This window comes from Hemiscyllium ocellatum, chromosome 13 (genome assembly GCF_020745735.1).
Source record: "Hemiscyllium ocellatum isolate sHemOce1 chromosome 13, sHemOce1.pat.X.cur, whole genome shotgun sequence".
Lineage (NCBI taxonomy): Eukaryota > Metazoa > Chordata > Chondrichthyes > Orectolobiformes > Hemiscylliidae > Hemiscyllium > Hemiscyllium ocellatum.
This window is the reverse complement of record NC_083413.1, coordinates 30,876,230-30,893,097: the sequence shown is the minus strand read 5'-3', so window position 1 is coordinate 30,893,097 and position 16,868 is coordinate 30,876,230. Positions and strand designations below refer to the sequence as shown.

The window sequence follows — 16,868 nt, the reverse complement described above, 5'->3', positions numbered from 1 at the left end:
TAGATAGTCAGGTAGATGGGTTAACCCCAGGGAAGTAGAGGGGGTAGGCAGGTAGTGCAGAAGTCTTCTGCAGCTATCCCAGTCTCAAATAAGTAATTTGTTTTGGAAAATATAGGAGATGAAGGACTCTCAGGGGCATGTAGCATGAACAGCCAGGTTTCTGGTATCGAGACTGGTTCTAATATAAAGAGGGGTATATCAGGTTCCAAGCGATCGATTGTGATCGAAGACTCTCTAGTCAGAGGCACAGACATATGTTTCTGCAGCCAGCAGCAATATATCAGAATGGTGTGTTGCCTCCTTGGTGCCAGGGTCAAGGATGTCTCAAAGGGTGCAGAATATTCTCAAGGGACAGAGGGCTCAGCAAGCGGTCATTGTATACATTGGAATCAATGATATAGGAAGGGAAAAGGATAAGATTCTGAAGGGAGAATATAGAAAACGAGGCAGGAATTTAAAAAGGAGGTCTTCAAAGGTAGTAATATCTGATTACCCTTGGTGCTACGAGCTAGTGAATGAAGGAATAGGAGGATAGAGCAGAAGAATTGTGACTGAGGAGCTGGTGCAAGGGAGAAGGATTCACATTTTTGGATCATTGGAATCTCTTCTGGGATAGAAGTGACCTGTACAAGGACGGACAGATTGCACCTGAATTGGAAGGAGAATAATACATTGGCAGGAAGATTTGCTAGAGCTGCTTGGGAGGATTTAAACTACTAAGATGGGGTGGGGCGGGTGGTGGGACCCAGGAAAATAATGAGGAAAGAATCAATCTCCGACTGGTACAGTTGGATAAAGGAGTGAGTAAAACAGTCGGGGCACACAGGCGTAAAGCAGAGAATAAGACAGGACTGATAAATTAAACTACACTTACTTCAATGCAAGAGGCCTAACAGGGAAGGCAAATGAACTCAGGGCATCGTTCCGAACATGGTACTAGCATATCATAGCAATTACAGAAATGTGGCTCAGGGATGGACAGAACTGGCAGCTTAATGTTTCAGGATACAAATGCTATTGGAAAAATAGAAAGGGGGGCAACAGAGGACAGGGAGTAGTGTTTTTGAGAAGGTATAGCATTACAGCTGTACTTGGAAAGATGTCCCTGGGAATGCATCAGGGAAGTTATCTGGGTGGAAATGAGAAATAAGAAAGGGATGATCATCTTACTGGGCTTGTATTATAAACCCCCTAACAGCAGGAAATCAAGAAACAAATTTGTAAGGAGACCTCAGCTATCTGTTAAAATAATACGGTGATTATGGTAGGGGATTTTAAGTTTCCAAACATAGACAGGGACTGAAAATGTGTTGCTGGTTAAAGCACAACAGGTTAGGCAGCATCCAAGGAACAGGAAATTCGACGTTTCGGGCCAGAGCCCTTCATCAGACTGGGACTGCCATAGTGTTAAGGGTATAGATGGAGAGGAATTTGTTAAGTGTATACAAGGAAATTTTCTGATTACTTATGTGGATGTACCTTCTAGAGGTGGTGCAAAACTTGACCTACTCTTGGGAAATACAGCAGGGCAGTGGGGGAGCACTTTGGGGCCAGTGACCATAATTCTACTGGATTTAAATTATTAATGGAAAAGGATAGACCAGATTCAAAAGTTGAAGTTCTAAATTAGAGAAAGGGACAATTTTGATGGTATTAGGCAAGAACTTCCAAAAGCTGACTGGGGGCAGATGTTCGCAGGTAAAAGGACGGCTGGAAAATGGGAAGCCTTCAGACATGAGATAATGAGAATCCAGAGAAAGTATATTCCTTTCAGGGTGAAAGGGAAGGCTGGTAGGTATGGGAATGCTGGGTGACTAAAGAAATTGAGGGTTTGATTAAGAAAAAGAAGGAAGCATATGTCAGGTATAGACAGAATAGATTGAGCGAATCCTTAGAACAGTATAAAGGAAGTAGGAGTATACTTAAGAGGGAAGAATACTTAAGAAGGACAAGTATACTTCTTATACTTAAGAAGTATACTTAAGAAGGACAAAAAGGAGACACGAGATAGCTTTGGCAAATAGGATTAAGGAGAATCCAAAGGGTTTTTACAAATACATTAAGGACAAAAGGGTAACTAGGGAGAGAATAGGGCCCCTCAAGGATTAGCAAGGCGGCCTTTATGTGGAGCCGCAGAAAATGAAGGAGATACTAAATGAGTATTTTGCTTCAGTATTTACTGTGGAAAAGGATATGGAACTCAGAATGTATGGAAATAGATGGTGACACCTTAAAAAATGTCCAGATTACAGAGGAGGAAGTGCTGCTGTGTTGAAGTGCATAAAGGTGGATAAATCCCCAGAATCTGATCAGGTATACCTGAGAACTCTGTAGAAAGCGAGGGAAGTGATTGCTGGGACTCTTGCTGAGATAGTTGTATCATCAATAGTCACAGGTGAGGTGCGGGGAAGACTGGAGGTTGGCTAACGTGGTGCCACTGTTTAAGAAGGGTGGTAAGGACAAGCCAGGGAACTATAGACCAGTGAGCCTGACATCAGTGGTGGGCAAGTTGTTGGAGGGACTCCTGAGGGACAGGATGTACACGTGCTTGGAAAGGCAAGGACTGATTAGGGATAGATGGCTTTGTGCATGGGAAATCATGTCACCCAAACTTGATTGAGTTTTTGAAGAAGTAACAAAGAGGATTGATGAGGGCAGAGCGGTAGATGCGATCTATATGGACTTCAGTACGGCATTCAACAAGGTTCTTCATGGGAGACTGGTTAGCAAAGTTAGATCTCACGGAATACAGGAAGAACTAGCCATGTGGATACAGAACTGGCTCAAAGGTAGGCAGAGGTGGTGGAGGGTTGTTTTTCAGACTGGAGGCCTGTGACCAGTGGATCAGTGGTGGGTCCTCTACTTTTTGTCATTTATATAAATGATTTAAACGGGAGCATCAGAGGTATGGTTATTAAGTTTGCAGATGACACCAAACCTGGAGCTGTAGTGGACAGCGAAGAAGGCTACCTCAGATTACAACAGGATCTTGATCAGATGGGTTGAGAAGTAGCAGATAAAGTTTAATTCAGATAAATGCAAGGTGCTGAATTTTGGGAAAGCAAATCTTAGCAAGACTTATACACTTAATGGTAAGGTCCTAGGGGGTGTTGCTGATAAAGAGACCTCGGAGTGCAGGTTCATAGCTCCCTGAAAGTGGAGTCGCAGGTAGAAAGGATAGTGAAGGTGGCATTTGGAAAGCTTTCCTTTATTGGTCAGAGTATTGAGTACAGGAGTTAGGAGATCATGTTGCAGCTGTACAGGTCTTTGGTTAGGCCATTGTTGGAATATTGCATGCAATTCTGGTCTCCTTCCTAAGGGAAAGATGTTGTGAAACTTGAAAGGGTTCAGAAAAGATTTACAAAGATGTTGCCAGGGTTGGAGGATTTGAGCTATAGGGAGAGGCTGAACAGGCTGTTTCCCCTGGAGCATTGGAGGGGTGACCTTATAGCGGTTTATAAAATCATGTGGGGCATGGATAGGATAAATAGGCAAAGTCTTTTCCCTGGGGTCAGGAAGTCCAGAACCAGGGGACATAGGCTTAGGGTGAGAGGAAAAAGGTATAAGAGAGACCTAATGGGCAACTCTTACACATAGAGGGAGGTACATGTATGGAATGAGCTGCTAAAGGAAGTGGTGGAGGCTGGTACAATTGCAACATTTAAAAGTCATTTGGTTGCTTATATGAATAGGCAGGGTTTGGAGAGATATGGGCCAGGTGCTGGCAGGTGGGACTAGATTGGGTTTGGGTATCTGGTCAGCATGTTCAGGTTGGACCGAAGGGTCTGTTTCCACACTATACATCTCTATAACTCTCTGACTTTAACTTCAAAAGCTGACTGGGGGGCAGATGTTTGCAGGTAAAGGGACAGCTGGAAAATGGGAAGCCTTCAGAAATGAGATAACGAGAGTCCAGAGACAGTATATTCCTGTTAGGGAGAAAAGAAAGGCTGGTAGATGTGGGTAATGCTGGACAACAAGAAAAATTGAGGTTCTGCTCAAGAAAAAAGAAAGAAACATATGTCAGGTATGGACAGGAGAGATCGAGTGAATCCTTAGAAGAGTATAAAGGCAGTAGGACTATACTTAAGAGGGAAATCAGGAGGGCAAAAAGGAGACATGGGATAGTTTTGGCAAATAGGGCTAAGGAGAATCCAAAGGGATTTTATAAATACATTAAGGGCAGAATGGTAACTGGGCAGAGAATTGGGCCCCTCCAAGATCAGCAAGGCAGCCTATGTGTGGAGCGGCTGGAGATGGGAGAAGATACAAAACCAGTGTTTACTGTGGAGAAAGACATGTAAGATATAGAATGTGGGGAAATAGATGGTGACATCTTGAAAAATGTCCATATTACAGAGGAGGAAGTGCTGGATGTCTAGAAATGCATAAAAATGGATAAATCCCCGAGACCTGATCAGGTGTACCCTAGAACTCTGAGAAGCTAGGGAAGTGATTGCTGGGCATCTTGCCGAGATATTTGTATCATTGATAGTCACAGGAAAGGTGCTGGAAGACTTGAGGTTGGCTAACGCGGTGCCGCTGTTTAAGAAAGGTGGTAAGGACAAGCCAGGAACTATAGACTAGTGTGCCTGACATCTGTGGTGGGCAAGTTATTGGAGGTCGACATAATCTATATGGACTATAGTAAGGCATTCAACAAGGTTCCTCGTGAGACTGGTTAGCAAAGTTAGATCTCATGGACTACAGGGAGAACTAGCCTTTTGGATACAGAATTGGCTCAAAAAGGTAGAAGATAGCAGGTGGGGGTGTGGAGGGTGGAGGGATGCGGAGGGTGGAGGGATGCTCTTCAGACTGGAGTCACAGGTAGTGAAGAAGGTGTTTGTTACGCTTTCCTTTATTGGTCAGAGCACTGAGTATAGGAGTTGGGAGGTCATGTTGCAGCTGTACAGGACACTGGTTAGGCCACTTTTGGAATATTGCTGCAATTCTGGTCTCCTTCCTGTCAGAAGGATGTTATGAAACTTGAAAAGGTTCAGAAATTATTTACAAGGATGTTGCCAGGGTTGGACAATTTGAGCGATAGGGAGAGGCTGAATAGACTGTTTTCCTTGGAGCATCGGAGGTTGAAGGGTGATGTAACAGAGATTTATGAAATCATGAAGGGCATGGATAGGATAAATAAACAAGGTCTTTTCCCTGCAGTGGGCAAGTCCAGAACTAGAAGCATAGGTTTCGGCTGAGAATAGAAAGATATAAAAAGGACCTAAGGGGCAACTTTTTTTTTCACACAGAAGGTGGTATTTCTATTGAATGAGCTGCCACAAGAAGTGGTAGAGGCTGGTACAATTGCAGCATTTAAAAGGCAATTGGATGGGTAAATGAATAGGAAGAGAGATATGGGCCAAGTGCTGGCAAATGGGACTAGATTACGTTTGGATATCTGGTCAGCATGGACAAGTTGGACTGAAGGGTCTGTTCCTGTGCTGTACATCTCTGTGACTCTCTGACTCTATGTACTTTCCCTTTCCATTGCATAGCTGTATAATTATTAGCCCTGAACTATAAAATAAAACTCCTACAAATTAATAATTCACAAGAAATGATTGATCAGACAATATTAAATGAGTTAGCTGATCATCTGTGACCTCCTCAAAATTTAGTGTTCACATGAATAATACTTACAGGATATCTGCATAGATCTTTTCAGCCATGGCAGCCTAGCATTTCAATCAGCATCAGTATGGAAAAAGTCAGTTTACATTCTCACCTTTAAAAGGTTCTGAGCAGCCTCCTGTTACCTTTAAGGGCCAACAGTTCAACTCCTTTATGTTCAATTTCACAGGTTGCAATGCATGCAGCCTATGCTCTGTCTATAGGAGACCACACCTATACTGGGATGCCTTGGCTCCTGGCGTTAAATGTGTGAATGAGGCTCTCATTTGTGTGTTACATTCCCTTGAAACCAATGACTTTTTAAAAAGATATTTGAATTGCCAGTAAAATACAACAAAGGACTGTAGATGCTAAAGATCTGAAACAAAAACAGATCTGCTGAAGAATCTCAAGTCTGGCAGCATCTGTGGAGAGAAAGTAAATATTTTAAGTCCAGAAACCCTTACCCAGAAGGGAACCTCTGCTTTTTGTCCACAGATGTTGCCTGACCTGCTGAAATTCTCCAGAAATTTGTTTTTGTTTGAATTGCCAGTTACTGACTTAAAGAAGTTGCATGACATGATGTCAAGTTTTAAGGCATTTTCTGTAACAAAACCACCAAAAGTTCTTACCCTTTAATTTGTGGAGAATTCTTAAATTGAGTACCAACTCTAAGACTCATTCTAACTTTTCTCATACCAGCCTTGCCAGGGAAAATCTTCCAAAGATTTTAGAATGTCATGGGATATGCTTCTTTGATCAGAGACTGTCTTCCTTCTGCTTTTTGCCTGGTAGCTCCAAAGGACTAGTTCCGCAAAGACCACTCCCTTCGTGTTCCGTAAAGACCACTCCCTTCATGACATCTCCTCCACTTCCCGCTCCTCCGCCCTTGAGCCCCGCTCCTCCAACCGCCACCAAGACAGAACCCCACTGGTTCTCACCTACCACCCCACCAACCTCCGTATACAACGTATCATCCGCCGTCATTTCCGCCACCTCCAAACAGACCCCACCACCAGGGATATATTTCCCTCCCGTCCCCTATCAGTGTTCCGCAAAGACCACTCCCTTCGTGGTTCCTCGTCAGGTCCACACCCCCCACCAACCCAACCTCCACTCCCGGCACCTTCCCCTGCAACCGCAGGAAATGTAAAACTTGCGCCCACGCCTCCTCTCTCACTTCCCTCCAAGGCCCCAAGGGATCCTTCCATATCCGCCACAAATTCACCTGTACCTCCACACACATCATCTATTGCATCCGCTGCACCCGATGTGGCCTCCTCTACATTGGGGAGATGGGCCGCTTACTTGCGGAACGCTTCAGAGAACACCTCTGGGACACCCGGACCAACCAACCCTACCACCCCGTGGCTCAACACTAACTCTCCCTCCCACTCCACCAAGGACATGCAGGTCCTTGGACTCCTCCACCGGCAGAACATAACAACACAACGGCTGGAGGAGGAGCGCCTCATCTTCCGCCTGGGAACCCTCCAACCACAAGGAATGAACTCAGATTTCTCCAGTTTCCTCATTTCCCCTCCCCCCACCTTGTCTCAGTCGGTTCCCTCAACTCAGCACCGCCCTCCTAACCTGTAATCTTCTTCCTGACCTCTCCGCCCCCACCCCACTCCGGCCTATCACCCTTACCTTGACCTCCTTCCACCTATCACATCTCCATCGTCCCTCCCCCCAGTCCCTCCTCCCTACCATTTATCTTAGCCTGCTTGGCACACTCTCCTCATTCCTGATGAAGGGCTTATGCCCGAAACGTCGAATTTCCTATTCCTTGGATGCTGTCTAACCTGCTGTGCTTTAACCAGCAACACATTTTCAGCTGTGATCTCCAGCATCTGCAGACCTCATTTTTTACCCTTACAGCTCCAAAGGACTTTCAACTTTCTTCACTCTGCTGACCACACCACTGCAATGCTTGGCATTTGAGAGACACTGGAAGTGTGTCAACAAGTCTACCCAAGCACTCATGATTTATTTTTCCAGATGTGAATATTTTAAATCGCTATCCCTGTAAGGCTTAACCAGGGCCTTGCTATTCCATATGATAATCAAGCCTCACACACTGGTTGGCTGGAAGAACACAGCGCATCATTTGACTCTCATAATTGCTCTTTTTTTTTAATTAGATCATTTTCTCTACATCATGGGAACAGGTCCTTTGACCCAACAAGTCCATGCCGACCCATTCCACTATTTTATATTTACCCCTAACTAATGCACTTAACACTATGGGCAATTTAGCATGGCCAATTCACCTGTATCAAGCCCGGGTCCCTGGCGCTGTGAGGCAGCAATGCTAATCACTGTGCCGCTCCTTAACTTCAGTTAGCGGCAGACAAAACAATCATCTCAACTCCTTGCTTGCATTTGCAATACTTGTTTCAAGTAGGAGCCATTAATTTCAAAGGCCTCATTTCCAAATTCTAGCATGAGCTGGCAAGTTTAGTGATTTGTGTCTCAGCTACCAACCCATACAAGCCCACTTTCATCTCAGATCATAGTCTACTTTAAACACTTCAAAAGTAATTGCTATGGACAGACTTCTCGATGCCCTGGAAGAGTGACAGGCACCACATAAATAGAAACAGATGATTTTCTTTCTTATTAGAAGAGCCATATGTTAGAAAATTAATTAGATAGTATGCAAATAGTCATCCAGTTCAATCACAAATTAGTAATTCATAAAAAGCCACAAAAGGTAGGCAGAGAGACATTTTGCCATGATGTCCTGCTGTGCAGATTTGAATGGTTTAAATTATACATTGAAGTGACAATAATTAGGGCTTTAAAAAGGTGAGGCATTCCCAATTCAAATCTCACACAACCTGAGCTAAAACATCACAGCACACACTTGTCCTGCACTTCACCAAATAGAACCTGAGCATCCACATTTTGGGGCAGGACATGTTAATATTCTGATAAAAGAATGCCCCAGAAATGCAGCTTGTCGGTTAGGAAACCGATCTTCCTGCATGCTTCATAAGATTATCAATTTTGTAAGTGGTTGATAGCTTGAAAGCCTGCAAAATGCTAACAAAAGACTACCAGAGGCCTTCCAGTTTCACAGTTTGCTACTCTGTCCCAGTGGAGAAAAAAAGTTTTTTTTGCTCTTTGAGGTTTGTGTATGCGTTTTCATAGATCCAGGTGCAAATGGAGCGGAAATGTGACCATAGGGAATTACTTAAACCCTTTTCAAAGAATATTTCTCATACTATTGGATAAGGAACAGAACTCTTGCATAAACACAGTCTTTTATATACTTTCATGTAAAGTTGTACTTGGACAATCAGTTAATTCATGGAACTGACTCTATAATTTGTTTTTCCAGCCAGATCTGAATACTACAGTATAATTCTTAGCACTTGAAGGCAAGGAAGTCATTTTAATTGTAGCTATTTTGAAACAAGTAAACTAATTACCAAAGTATGTTTAACGATAAGATGATCTGAAAGCTAACTTGGATATCTCTGGGTTAACGGTGTTCTCTGCCTCGTTTCAGAATCTATCAATGACACCTTGTCTTTGTACACTGTCTTTAAGATTAGAGGCGGTCCCCAGGTTGTAAAAAGGTCCATTCTTGAGTCCACTCACAAGTTGATTTGTATGCATATGGAACACAATGCAGTACAGTAGAAAAGAGCTGTTTGTAAGAAAATATTTGTATGTCAGATCATTAAAATTACATTCCAGTATGAAATCGGGTTCGTGTTGTATGGATATTGGTAAATCAAGTGTTCATAAATCAGGGACCCCCTTGTATGGAACATCCTAGGGTACTTCACAAAAGCATTATCAATCAAAGTTTGAAATTCAGACACGGTAGTACAAGTGACCAAACACTTGGTCAAAGTTGTAAGTTTGAAAGCACACTTACAGGGAGTTTGAGAAACAGAGACAGAATTCCTCAGCATAGAGCACAAGCTGCTGGTGGCCACCAATGGTGGGAAAAATAAAACTGGGGAGGAATAATAAGTTCGAATTAGAAGAATGCGCAGAATTTGAAAAGTTGTTGGACTGAAGGAAGTTCCAGAGACCAGGACAGCAGAGAATATGTAAGGCTTTGATAACAAGGAAGATTTTACACCAGAGGCTTTGCCAAACAGCAAGTAAAGGCAGGTTACAGAGCACAAAGTTGATAGGCGATGAGTACTTGAAATTAGGATATGCAAAGTAGAAAATTGGATGAGTTCAATTTAATGAAGGGTGGAAAATAGAAATCAATCCAAGAGAACATTGGAATTATGAAGACCATTGGTAACAAATGTAGTCAGAAGCTCATTTCAAAGCCAAACAGGTATGCTACATTATTATGCTCTTTGTTATGTTTGCCTACACACATATTGATAAAGACTACATTGTTGGAACTAAAATATATGCAGTACCTTCTTTTAAAAAAAACTTTGCATGTCTTTGAGAGATTATTTTTTGTAATATGACATTCTACAGAGACAAACAAAATATATTCTTCTGTAAAGAATAGCACTTACCAGGACGGCCCATTCCTATTTTTTCAAGATCCTCATTTTTCACATAATCAAAGTGAGAGAGCCGGGTAACATTGAGATCATCACGAATGCGGAGGAAATACTGCTGCAACTGTACCTCAGTGAGGAGTTCAAGAAGCCACTCTGTTCCCTCATCTGACTGCATGCTCCCACTGAGTTTCTAGAGGAAGAAGGAACAAGAAAGTGCATTAAAACCTTACACAACATGTAGCAAGAAACACTAGACAATGCAGAAACAATACAAGACCAAATATCAGAGAAATAATTCACCTACATAGTGAAAAATGAGGGAGGAGAAAACATTCATAAAATCAGAATTCTGGATTACCAAATGTGCATTGTACACCAGACCGCGATTTGAATGCTGCAAGAAAATGCCTTCACGTGGAAGATACTGCGCTTTCTCTGTCACTGTTTGATGTAAAATTGGAATTCTTGCAATTTGCATTTAGTATATTAGTGAGGGGAATAGAACCTTCCTCCACTTGTGGACCAATTGCCAACTGGATAGAACAATTAGCACAAGTGTGACATTTCTATTCCTAAATTCCAAAGAGAAATTACTAACAGTTACAAATATTGGAGAGCTTCTGTACTTTAGTTTTATTGAGCAAATAATGTAAAATTGTCCTAGATCATTCCAGAGGATTTAAGATTTCAGAAATTTGACTATCATTTGTCCTATTAAACTGAGCTGCTCACATTTGAACCCATGTTCAACACTGTACTATTAAGAGCTCCAAGTTATATTATTAATTTTGAGATATTGATAAGCATCCTTTTATATTTAATATATTTTACTTCACTTTTCACTACTTCTACATGAGCTATGACTTCAGTTACGGATAGATTTCTTGCATGTCTAAGGCTGTAAATTAAAGCAGTGTGGAATTGAAACTGCCTTTTTGCATTCCAGAGTGCTGATCCATGCAATCATTACAACCCACTTTACAAACTTGTCAGTTTTTCTCCAATTTTCATGCTTATTTTATTTTAATGGCTCATCTAATTGCACAACTCTGTAAAACTAGAAGTCTTCCAGCACTTTGATCAAAGGTCCATTTGCTTGTGTGAACCTGTAATGCTGAACAGTGTGGCCCGAACACAGCTACATCCAATCTTGCTAATATTCAACTAGATTCCCAACAGGAGTCACTGGATAACAAAGCAGAACGGGAAACGTACTTAATTTTGTTTCCCACCCCTCCTGCTTATTCAGCCCTTTCATGATAATTAGGATTTTAAATCTGAGCAAATGTAATCAGTACTCCCCCCCACCCCCCCAACCCTCAGCCTCAGCTCAGTAGGAAAATAAAAGCAGACCATAATCATTCCTCAATTAAATTTCTGTTCACCCTGAACATGGTAAAGATGCCTTTTTGACTCATTTTTAATTAAGAGACAACCAGAAAATATAGAACCTTAATTTATTCATAGCTGTAATTTTTTGTATTCAAATGAAATGTTGTATAGTGCAAGAACAGAATATATAAGTAGCTAAGTTTTGCTACAGTTGTGAGGTATTAGTAAGGCCACATGCAGAGTACTGTTGCCATTTTCATGTCCTTATTTAACAAAGGTCATAACTGCATTCAAAAGAGCTCAGAGGAGTTTCACAGTGATTCCTAGGATGAAAGGATTATCATATAATGAAAAATTCAACAGGTTAGGCCAGTGTCCTCTACAGCTGAGAAGGAATGTGAGGTGATCTAATTGAAATATATATGGTCCTGAGGGGAAGTAACAAGATAGTTCCAATCTCTCATTTCAGAATCTAAAGATTCAGTTAAAAAATAAAAAGACTTCTTCCACTTAAGACAGAAATAAGGATTTTCTTTCCTCAGAGTCATGAATCTCGGAAGTTCTCTTCTCAGCGGCAAATAGGGTCCATTGAGGGAGGGTTGAATGTCCCTCTTCATCCAAACTTATAAAGGGGAGACAATAGCTAATGGTATTATAGCTAGACTATTAATCCAGAAACCTAGGGAATGTTCTGGGGACCGCAGGTTCAAATTCTCCTATGGGGAATGCTGTAATTTGAATTCAATAAAAATCTGGAATTAAGGATGTAGTGATGACCATGAAACCATTGCCAATCTTTGGAAAAACTCATCTGGTTCACTAATGACTTTTAGAGAAGGGGACTGCTATCCTCATCTGGTTTGGCCTTCATACAACTCCAGAGCCACAGCTATGTAGCTGATTCTGAACTGCCCCCGTGTAATTCGGGATGGGCAATAAATGCTGGCCTAGCCAGTGATGTCCGCAGTTTGAAGGAATAATAAAAAGCCTTCCAATATCTTGCTCAAAGTTATATAGTAGTATAGCAATCACAGCTTCAAGCTTTTTGCATATTTAAAAGAAACTTAAACCAATATAACCAGTTCCAAAGTTTGTCTATCCAATTGCCCATCGCCATTTGCCCTGAGGGAAAGCATAACATAGATCTCATTCTAATTGGTCATTAGCAAACAATATGAATTTGATCAAGAATTCACTGTATTAAAGGGGTCTTGAACCTTGCCATTCAGAATCTAAAGTTAATTTGCTAAGCTCAAATGGAGGTCAAAAAATTTTAATTGAACACCATTCCAAATCACAGATTGCTTCCAAACTCCCACTCCTCAGAAAAAATAGAGCCCAGAACCTTGGATCCACATTTCTTTTGGCTACTGCAGTTAGAACTGTTCCATTGTGGAAAGCAAGCCAAAGTTATGACTAACGCATTTTTCCATTTGTTGGTGTTGGCACAAATTATATAAGCTGCATATTTTCTGCCATTTGGCAGAATGTTTCTTTATCTTTCAATATATCTTGGAAAATTTGTTTTCTTTTCTCCGTATAAAGAGCACTAATTATCTCACAACCTGCTTTGACCAGAAGGGACTCACTGTCTAGACCATAGACAGGGCCACAAGTAGTAATATTCTGATTCACTCATCGAGAAATTACTTCGTTAAAAATACAACTATGAAGGAAAAAAGTGTATTCAACTTTACCAGTTGATTAATAAACTAAAATATTTGAAAATCAATCCATGAGGCTCGTAAATGGTTAAGAAAGTAAGTGAGAGAGAGGGAAAATGCAACAGCTAAGTTAAGGTTGAAATCAAAGTCAAATACTGCAGATGCTGCGAGGTCTGCTGAGTATTTCTACCTTTTTCTTGTTTTTGAGTTTAATATTGAAGTTTAACTTCTTTGACCTGAAGCTGTCAGAATCAGTCTGTTGCATAGTATCTTATGAGGACATGCCATAACCCAAAGGACTAGCCACACTATCACACATCGAGCATTTCCAAACTGACAGCCAGACTACTGTGACCACTAGGACTCATAACAGCACACAAACCAACAGCCACTCTCAGACAACTCACCAGAACGAAGGACCCGATACCCAGCATGAGCAAAACCAATGTAGTGTACAAAATCCCATGCAAGGACTGCACAAAACACACTACATAGGACAAACAGGAAGACAGCTAACGATCCGCATCCATGAACACCAACTAGCCACGAAACGACACGACCAGCTATCCTTACTAGCCACACACGCAGATGACAAGCAACATGAATTCGACTGGGACAACACTACTATTATAAGACAAGCCAAACAGAGAACAGCCAGGGAATTCCTAGAGGCATGGCACTCATCCACAGATTCAATCAATAAGCACATCGACCTGGACCCAATATACTGACAACTGGAAGCAGCAGATTCAAACCACTGCCGGAGGAAAGATCACAGAAGCGCTTCACAGGAGGCTCCCAAGCACTGAGGATGTCACCTAGACAGGGGACAAAACATCTGCAACACAAATTCCTAGCTTGGCGAACAGAACCACAACAATGAGCACCCGAGCTACAAATCTTCTCACAGACTTTGAGTATCTTATCCATTAAACTCAACTAATATGCACTCTTCAAATTTACCACTTATCTTGACTGTATTATTTTTGGTAGTTTGTCATATTCAGACTATTTAAGACCATGCTCAGGGTTTTCACTCCAAAACAGTTCGATAACATAACTCCAATGAAAGTGAAGATATTTAAATTACCCTCAACTCTTGTCTATGAAAAGTCTAACTCTGTCTTAAAGAAATGTAATGAATCAGCCTACATTGCTTCCAGGGGAAGAGCATTTCACAAACCAACTACCATCTGATAGAGAATATTTCTACTCATCTGTCTCAAAAGGGAAAGCTTTTTTTTATTAGATTAGATTATATTCCCTACAGTGTAGGGAACAGGCCCTTCGGCCTAACCAATCCACATTGACTCTCCGAAGAGTAACCCATCCAGACCCATTTCACTCTAACCAATGCACCTATGGGCAATCAGCATGGCCGATTCAACTGACCTGCACTGTGGGAGGAAACCGGAGCACCCGGAGGAAACCCAAGCAGCCACAGGGAGACTGTGCAAACTCCACTCCACACAGACAGTCACCCGAGGCCGGAATCGAATTTGGGACCCTGGTGCTGTGAGGCAGCAGTGATAACCACTCAGCCACTGTGCCGCCCACGATTATTCTCAAACTGTGCCCCTAGTGCAAGTCTCCTGGAAACCACTTTGTCAAGTCTTCTCAGAATCTTAAATACTTCAATAATATCGCTCTCATTCTTCTAAACTGTAATGGTTAAAAGCCGACCTTTTAATGTCTTTTTTTTCCCTAAGATAAGCTCATTACTCGCAGAATGAGTTCATGAGTTGTAAAGTAAATTTGCCTTCAGAAAGTTAGTTCATTTAACAGCCTGAAATGTCCATTAATTTCTCCAGAAACTCTCATATATTCAAGGAACTCTGCTTGACCTCTCCATATTACTTGCATTCTATGACTGGCTGCAACAGGAGTTTGAGGTGTCTTATATTTCTCCTCCCTCTCCTTAATACAATAGAATGTTTGAATTACTGGTCCAGCAAAGGATGGAGAGTATTACTCCCAAATGTAATAACAAAGTCTGTCAAGGCAGCCCAATCTCTCAAATCCATTTGCAAAGGTCATGCTACCACCTGCAGCAAAGTCAGTTGAATGCTGAATTTTTTTTGAAAGAAGCCTTCTTAAGTCACTTTTCAACCTATTGAATTTTCTCTCCAGATGCATTTATTCACTTGACAGTAATCAGTAAACATGCATTGAATAAAATCTAATTGAGTAGCTATCAATTGTACAATGTCCCCATCAGCACATTGTTCAATTATTTGGACAGCCTCATATTGAAATTATGCACATCTTGGCAAAAATCAAGTTACATGTCAGAGTGGGTTGATTCATTCGCCAAAGTCAAAGTCAATGAGCTGTCTAATTATGAACGTTATCTGATCAACACCTTTACTCAAAATAGTAAAACAGGAGGCTGGAAGAATGCTGATGCTGGCTGGCTTTCTGTGTTCTTCCAGCCTCCTGTTTATCTACTTTGGACTCCTGCGTTGGCAGGGTTTTTTTTGGCTGTTGTCCATCACTTTTATTCATATTGTCAGACATCCTATGGGGGCTATATAATCCAACATTATAATAACCTACCAATGCACTAAGAACTGATAAGCCACCTTATGTGCAATACCGTACGGCTCATTTTGCAAATATAAATTAAACACTCAGCAATTATAATGCCAAAAATAGCAGGTCACAGGCTACATATGCTATAATCAGAAATAGCTGTGTTAATAATGACATTTCAGATACAACAGAATATCAAGAATATCAACATCAAGAATAGTTAAAAATAATACAAAATGGCCAAAAATAATAAGAAGGGAGAAACTAAGAGTGAGTTAGCTAGAAATATAAAACTAAGATAAGAAGAGTTTCCAATCATATTTAAAACAGAAAACAGTAACAACATTGAGCAATTCTTGTAGGAGACCAAATAACATCCCAGAAACAATAGTAAATCAAGTTGTAAAAGGGATGGAGATACTCATTATGATGACTACAGTAAGCACTCAGAAAACTATTAAAACTAAAGATTGATAAGTCCCCTAGCAGAATGAAACTCATCCTAGAGTCATAAAAAAGTTGCAGCTGAGATAGTAACACATTGATCTTAATTTTCCAAAATTGAAGAGATTCTGTAAAGCTCCCAGCAGTTTGGAAAATAGCAAATACATTCTACTCAGGAATTTCAGGAGGAGAGAGACAACATTAAATAGGAAAGGATTCTGGGTAATCTAAGATGGAGGACAGGAAAAATTTGTGGCTGTAAGAGCTGCTCCCTTTTTTGAGGTATTTTCAGTGTTGAAACCGATTTCCTTGAATTCTAGGAGCAGTAATTACTGTTTTATAAGCTGTTGCATTGTTTTGGAACTTTGGGAAACAATGGCAATTTAAAAAGGACAAAGAGAGACAAAGATAGTGCTGCATAGGAAGTGAATCAAATGGAAAAGTAAACTTACATGACTGTCCAACTTAGCAGTAACCTGCATAGCTAACTGCCTCCGCTGTTTGGTTTCAAGTATCTCTGGACCTCGGAGTTTGTCTAAGAAAAATTAACAAACCCCAAAATTCACAGGTGACCTTGGAGAAACCTGTGGGGGAGCTCAGAGCAGGGAAGCAGTTAAGTGGCTAGTTTTAAAGTGTAACGTTAATTTTTTTTGTAAATCTACAATAGTGAGTAGAGTAGGTTCTTTTTGATTATATGTTTTTACTGAGATCTGTCTCTTGATTAAACTTTAAAAATCTAAAAAACTGCTACTAAGCTAACCTGAAGCAGTGTTTTTAGAGCAACAAT

At 41.1% G+C, this 16,868-nt stretch overlaps 1 protein-coding gene across 7 annotated transcripts in view; it reads right to left on the bottom strand.

Annotated features, from left to right (window-relative positions):
- tnk2b (tyrosine kinase, non-receptor, 2b) overlaps positions 1–16,868 on the bottom strand; it is a 244,856-nt gene that overhangs the window by 93,165 nt on the left and 134,823 nt on the right. For all 7 annotated transcript variants that reach the window (XM_060834691.1, XM_060834692.1, XM_060834696.1 and 4 more), the window contains one exon: positions 10,122–10,299. In XM_060834691.1, the coding sequence (XP_060690674.1) occupies positions 10,122–10,284 (163 nt within the window). In that variant the 5' untranslated portion in view covers positions 10,285–10,299. The remainder of the gene's footprint in view (positions 1–10,121; positions 10,300–16,868) is intronic.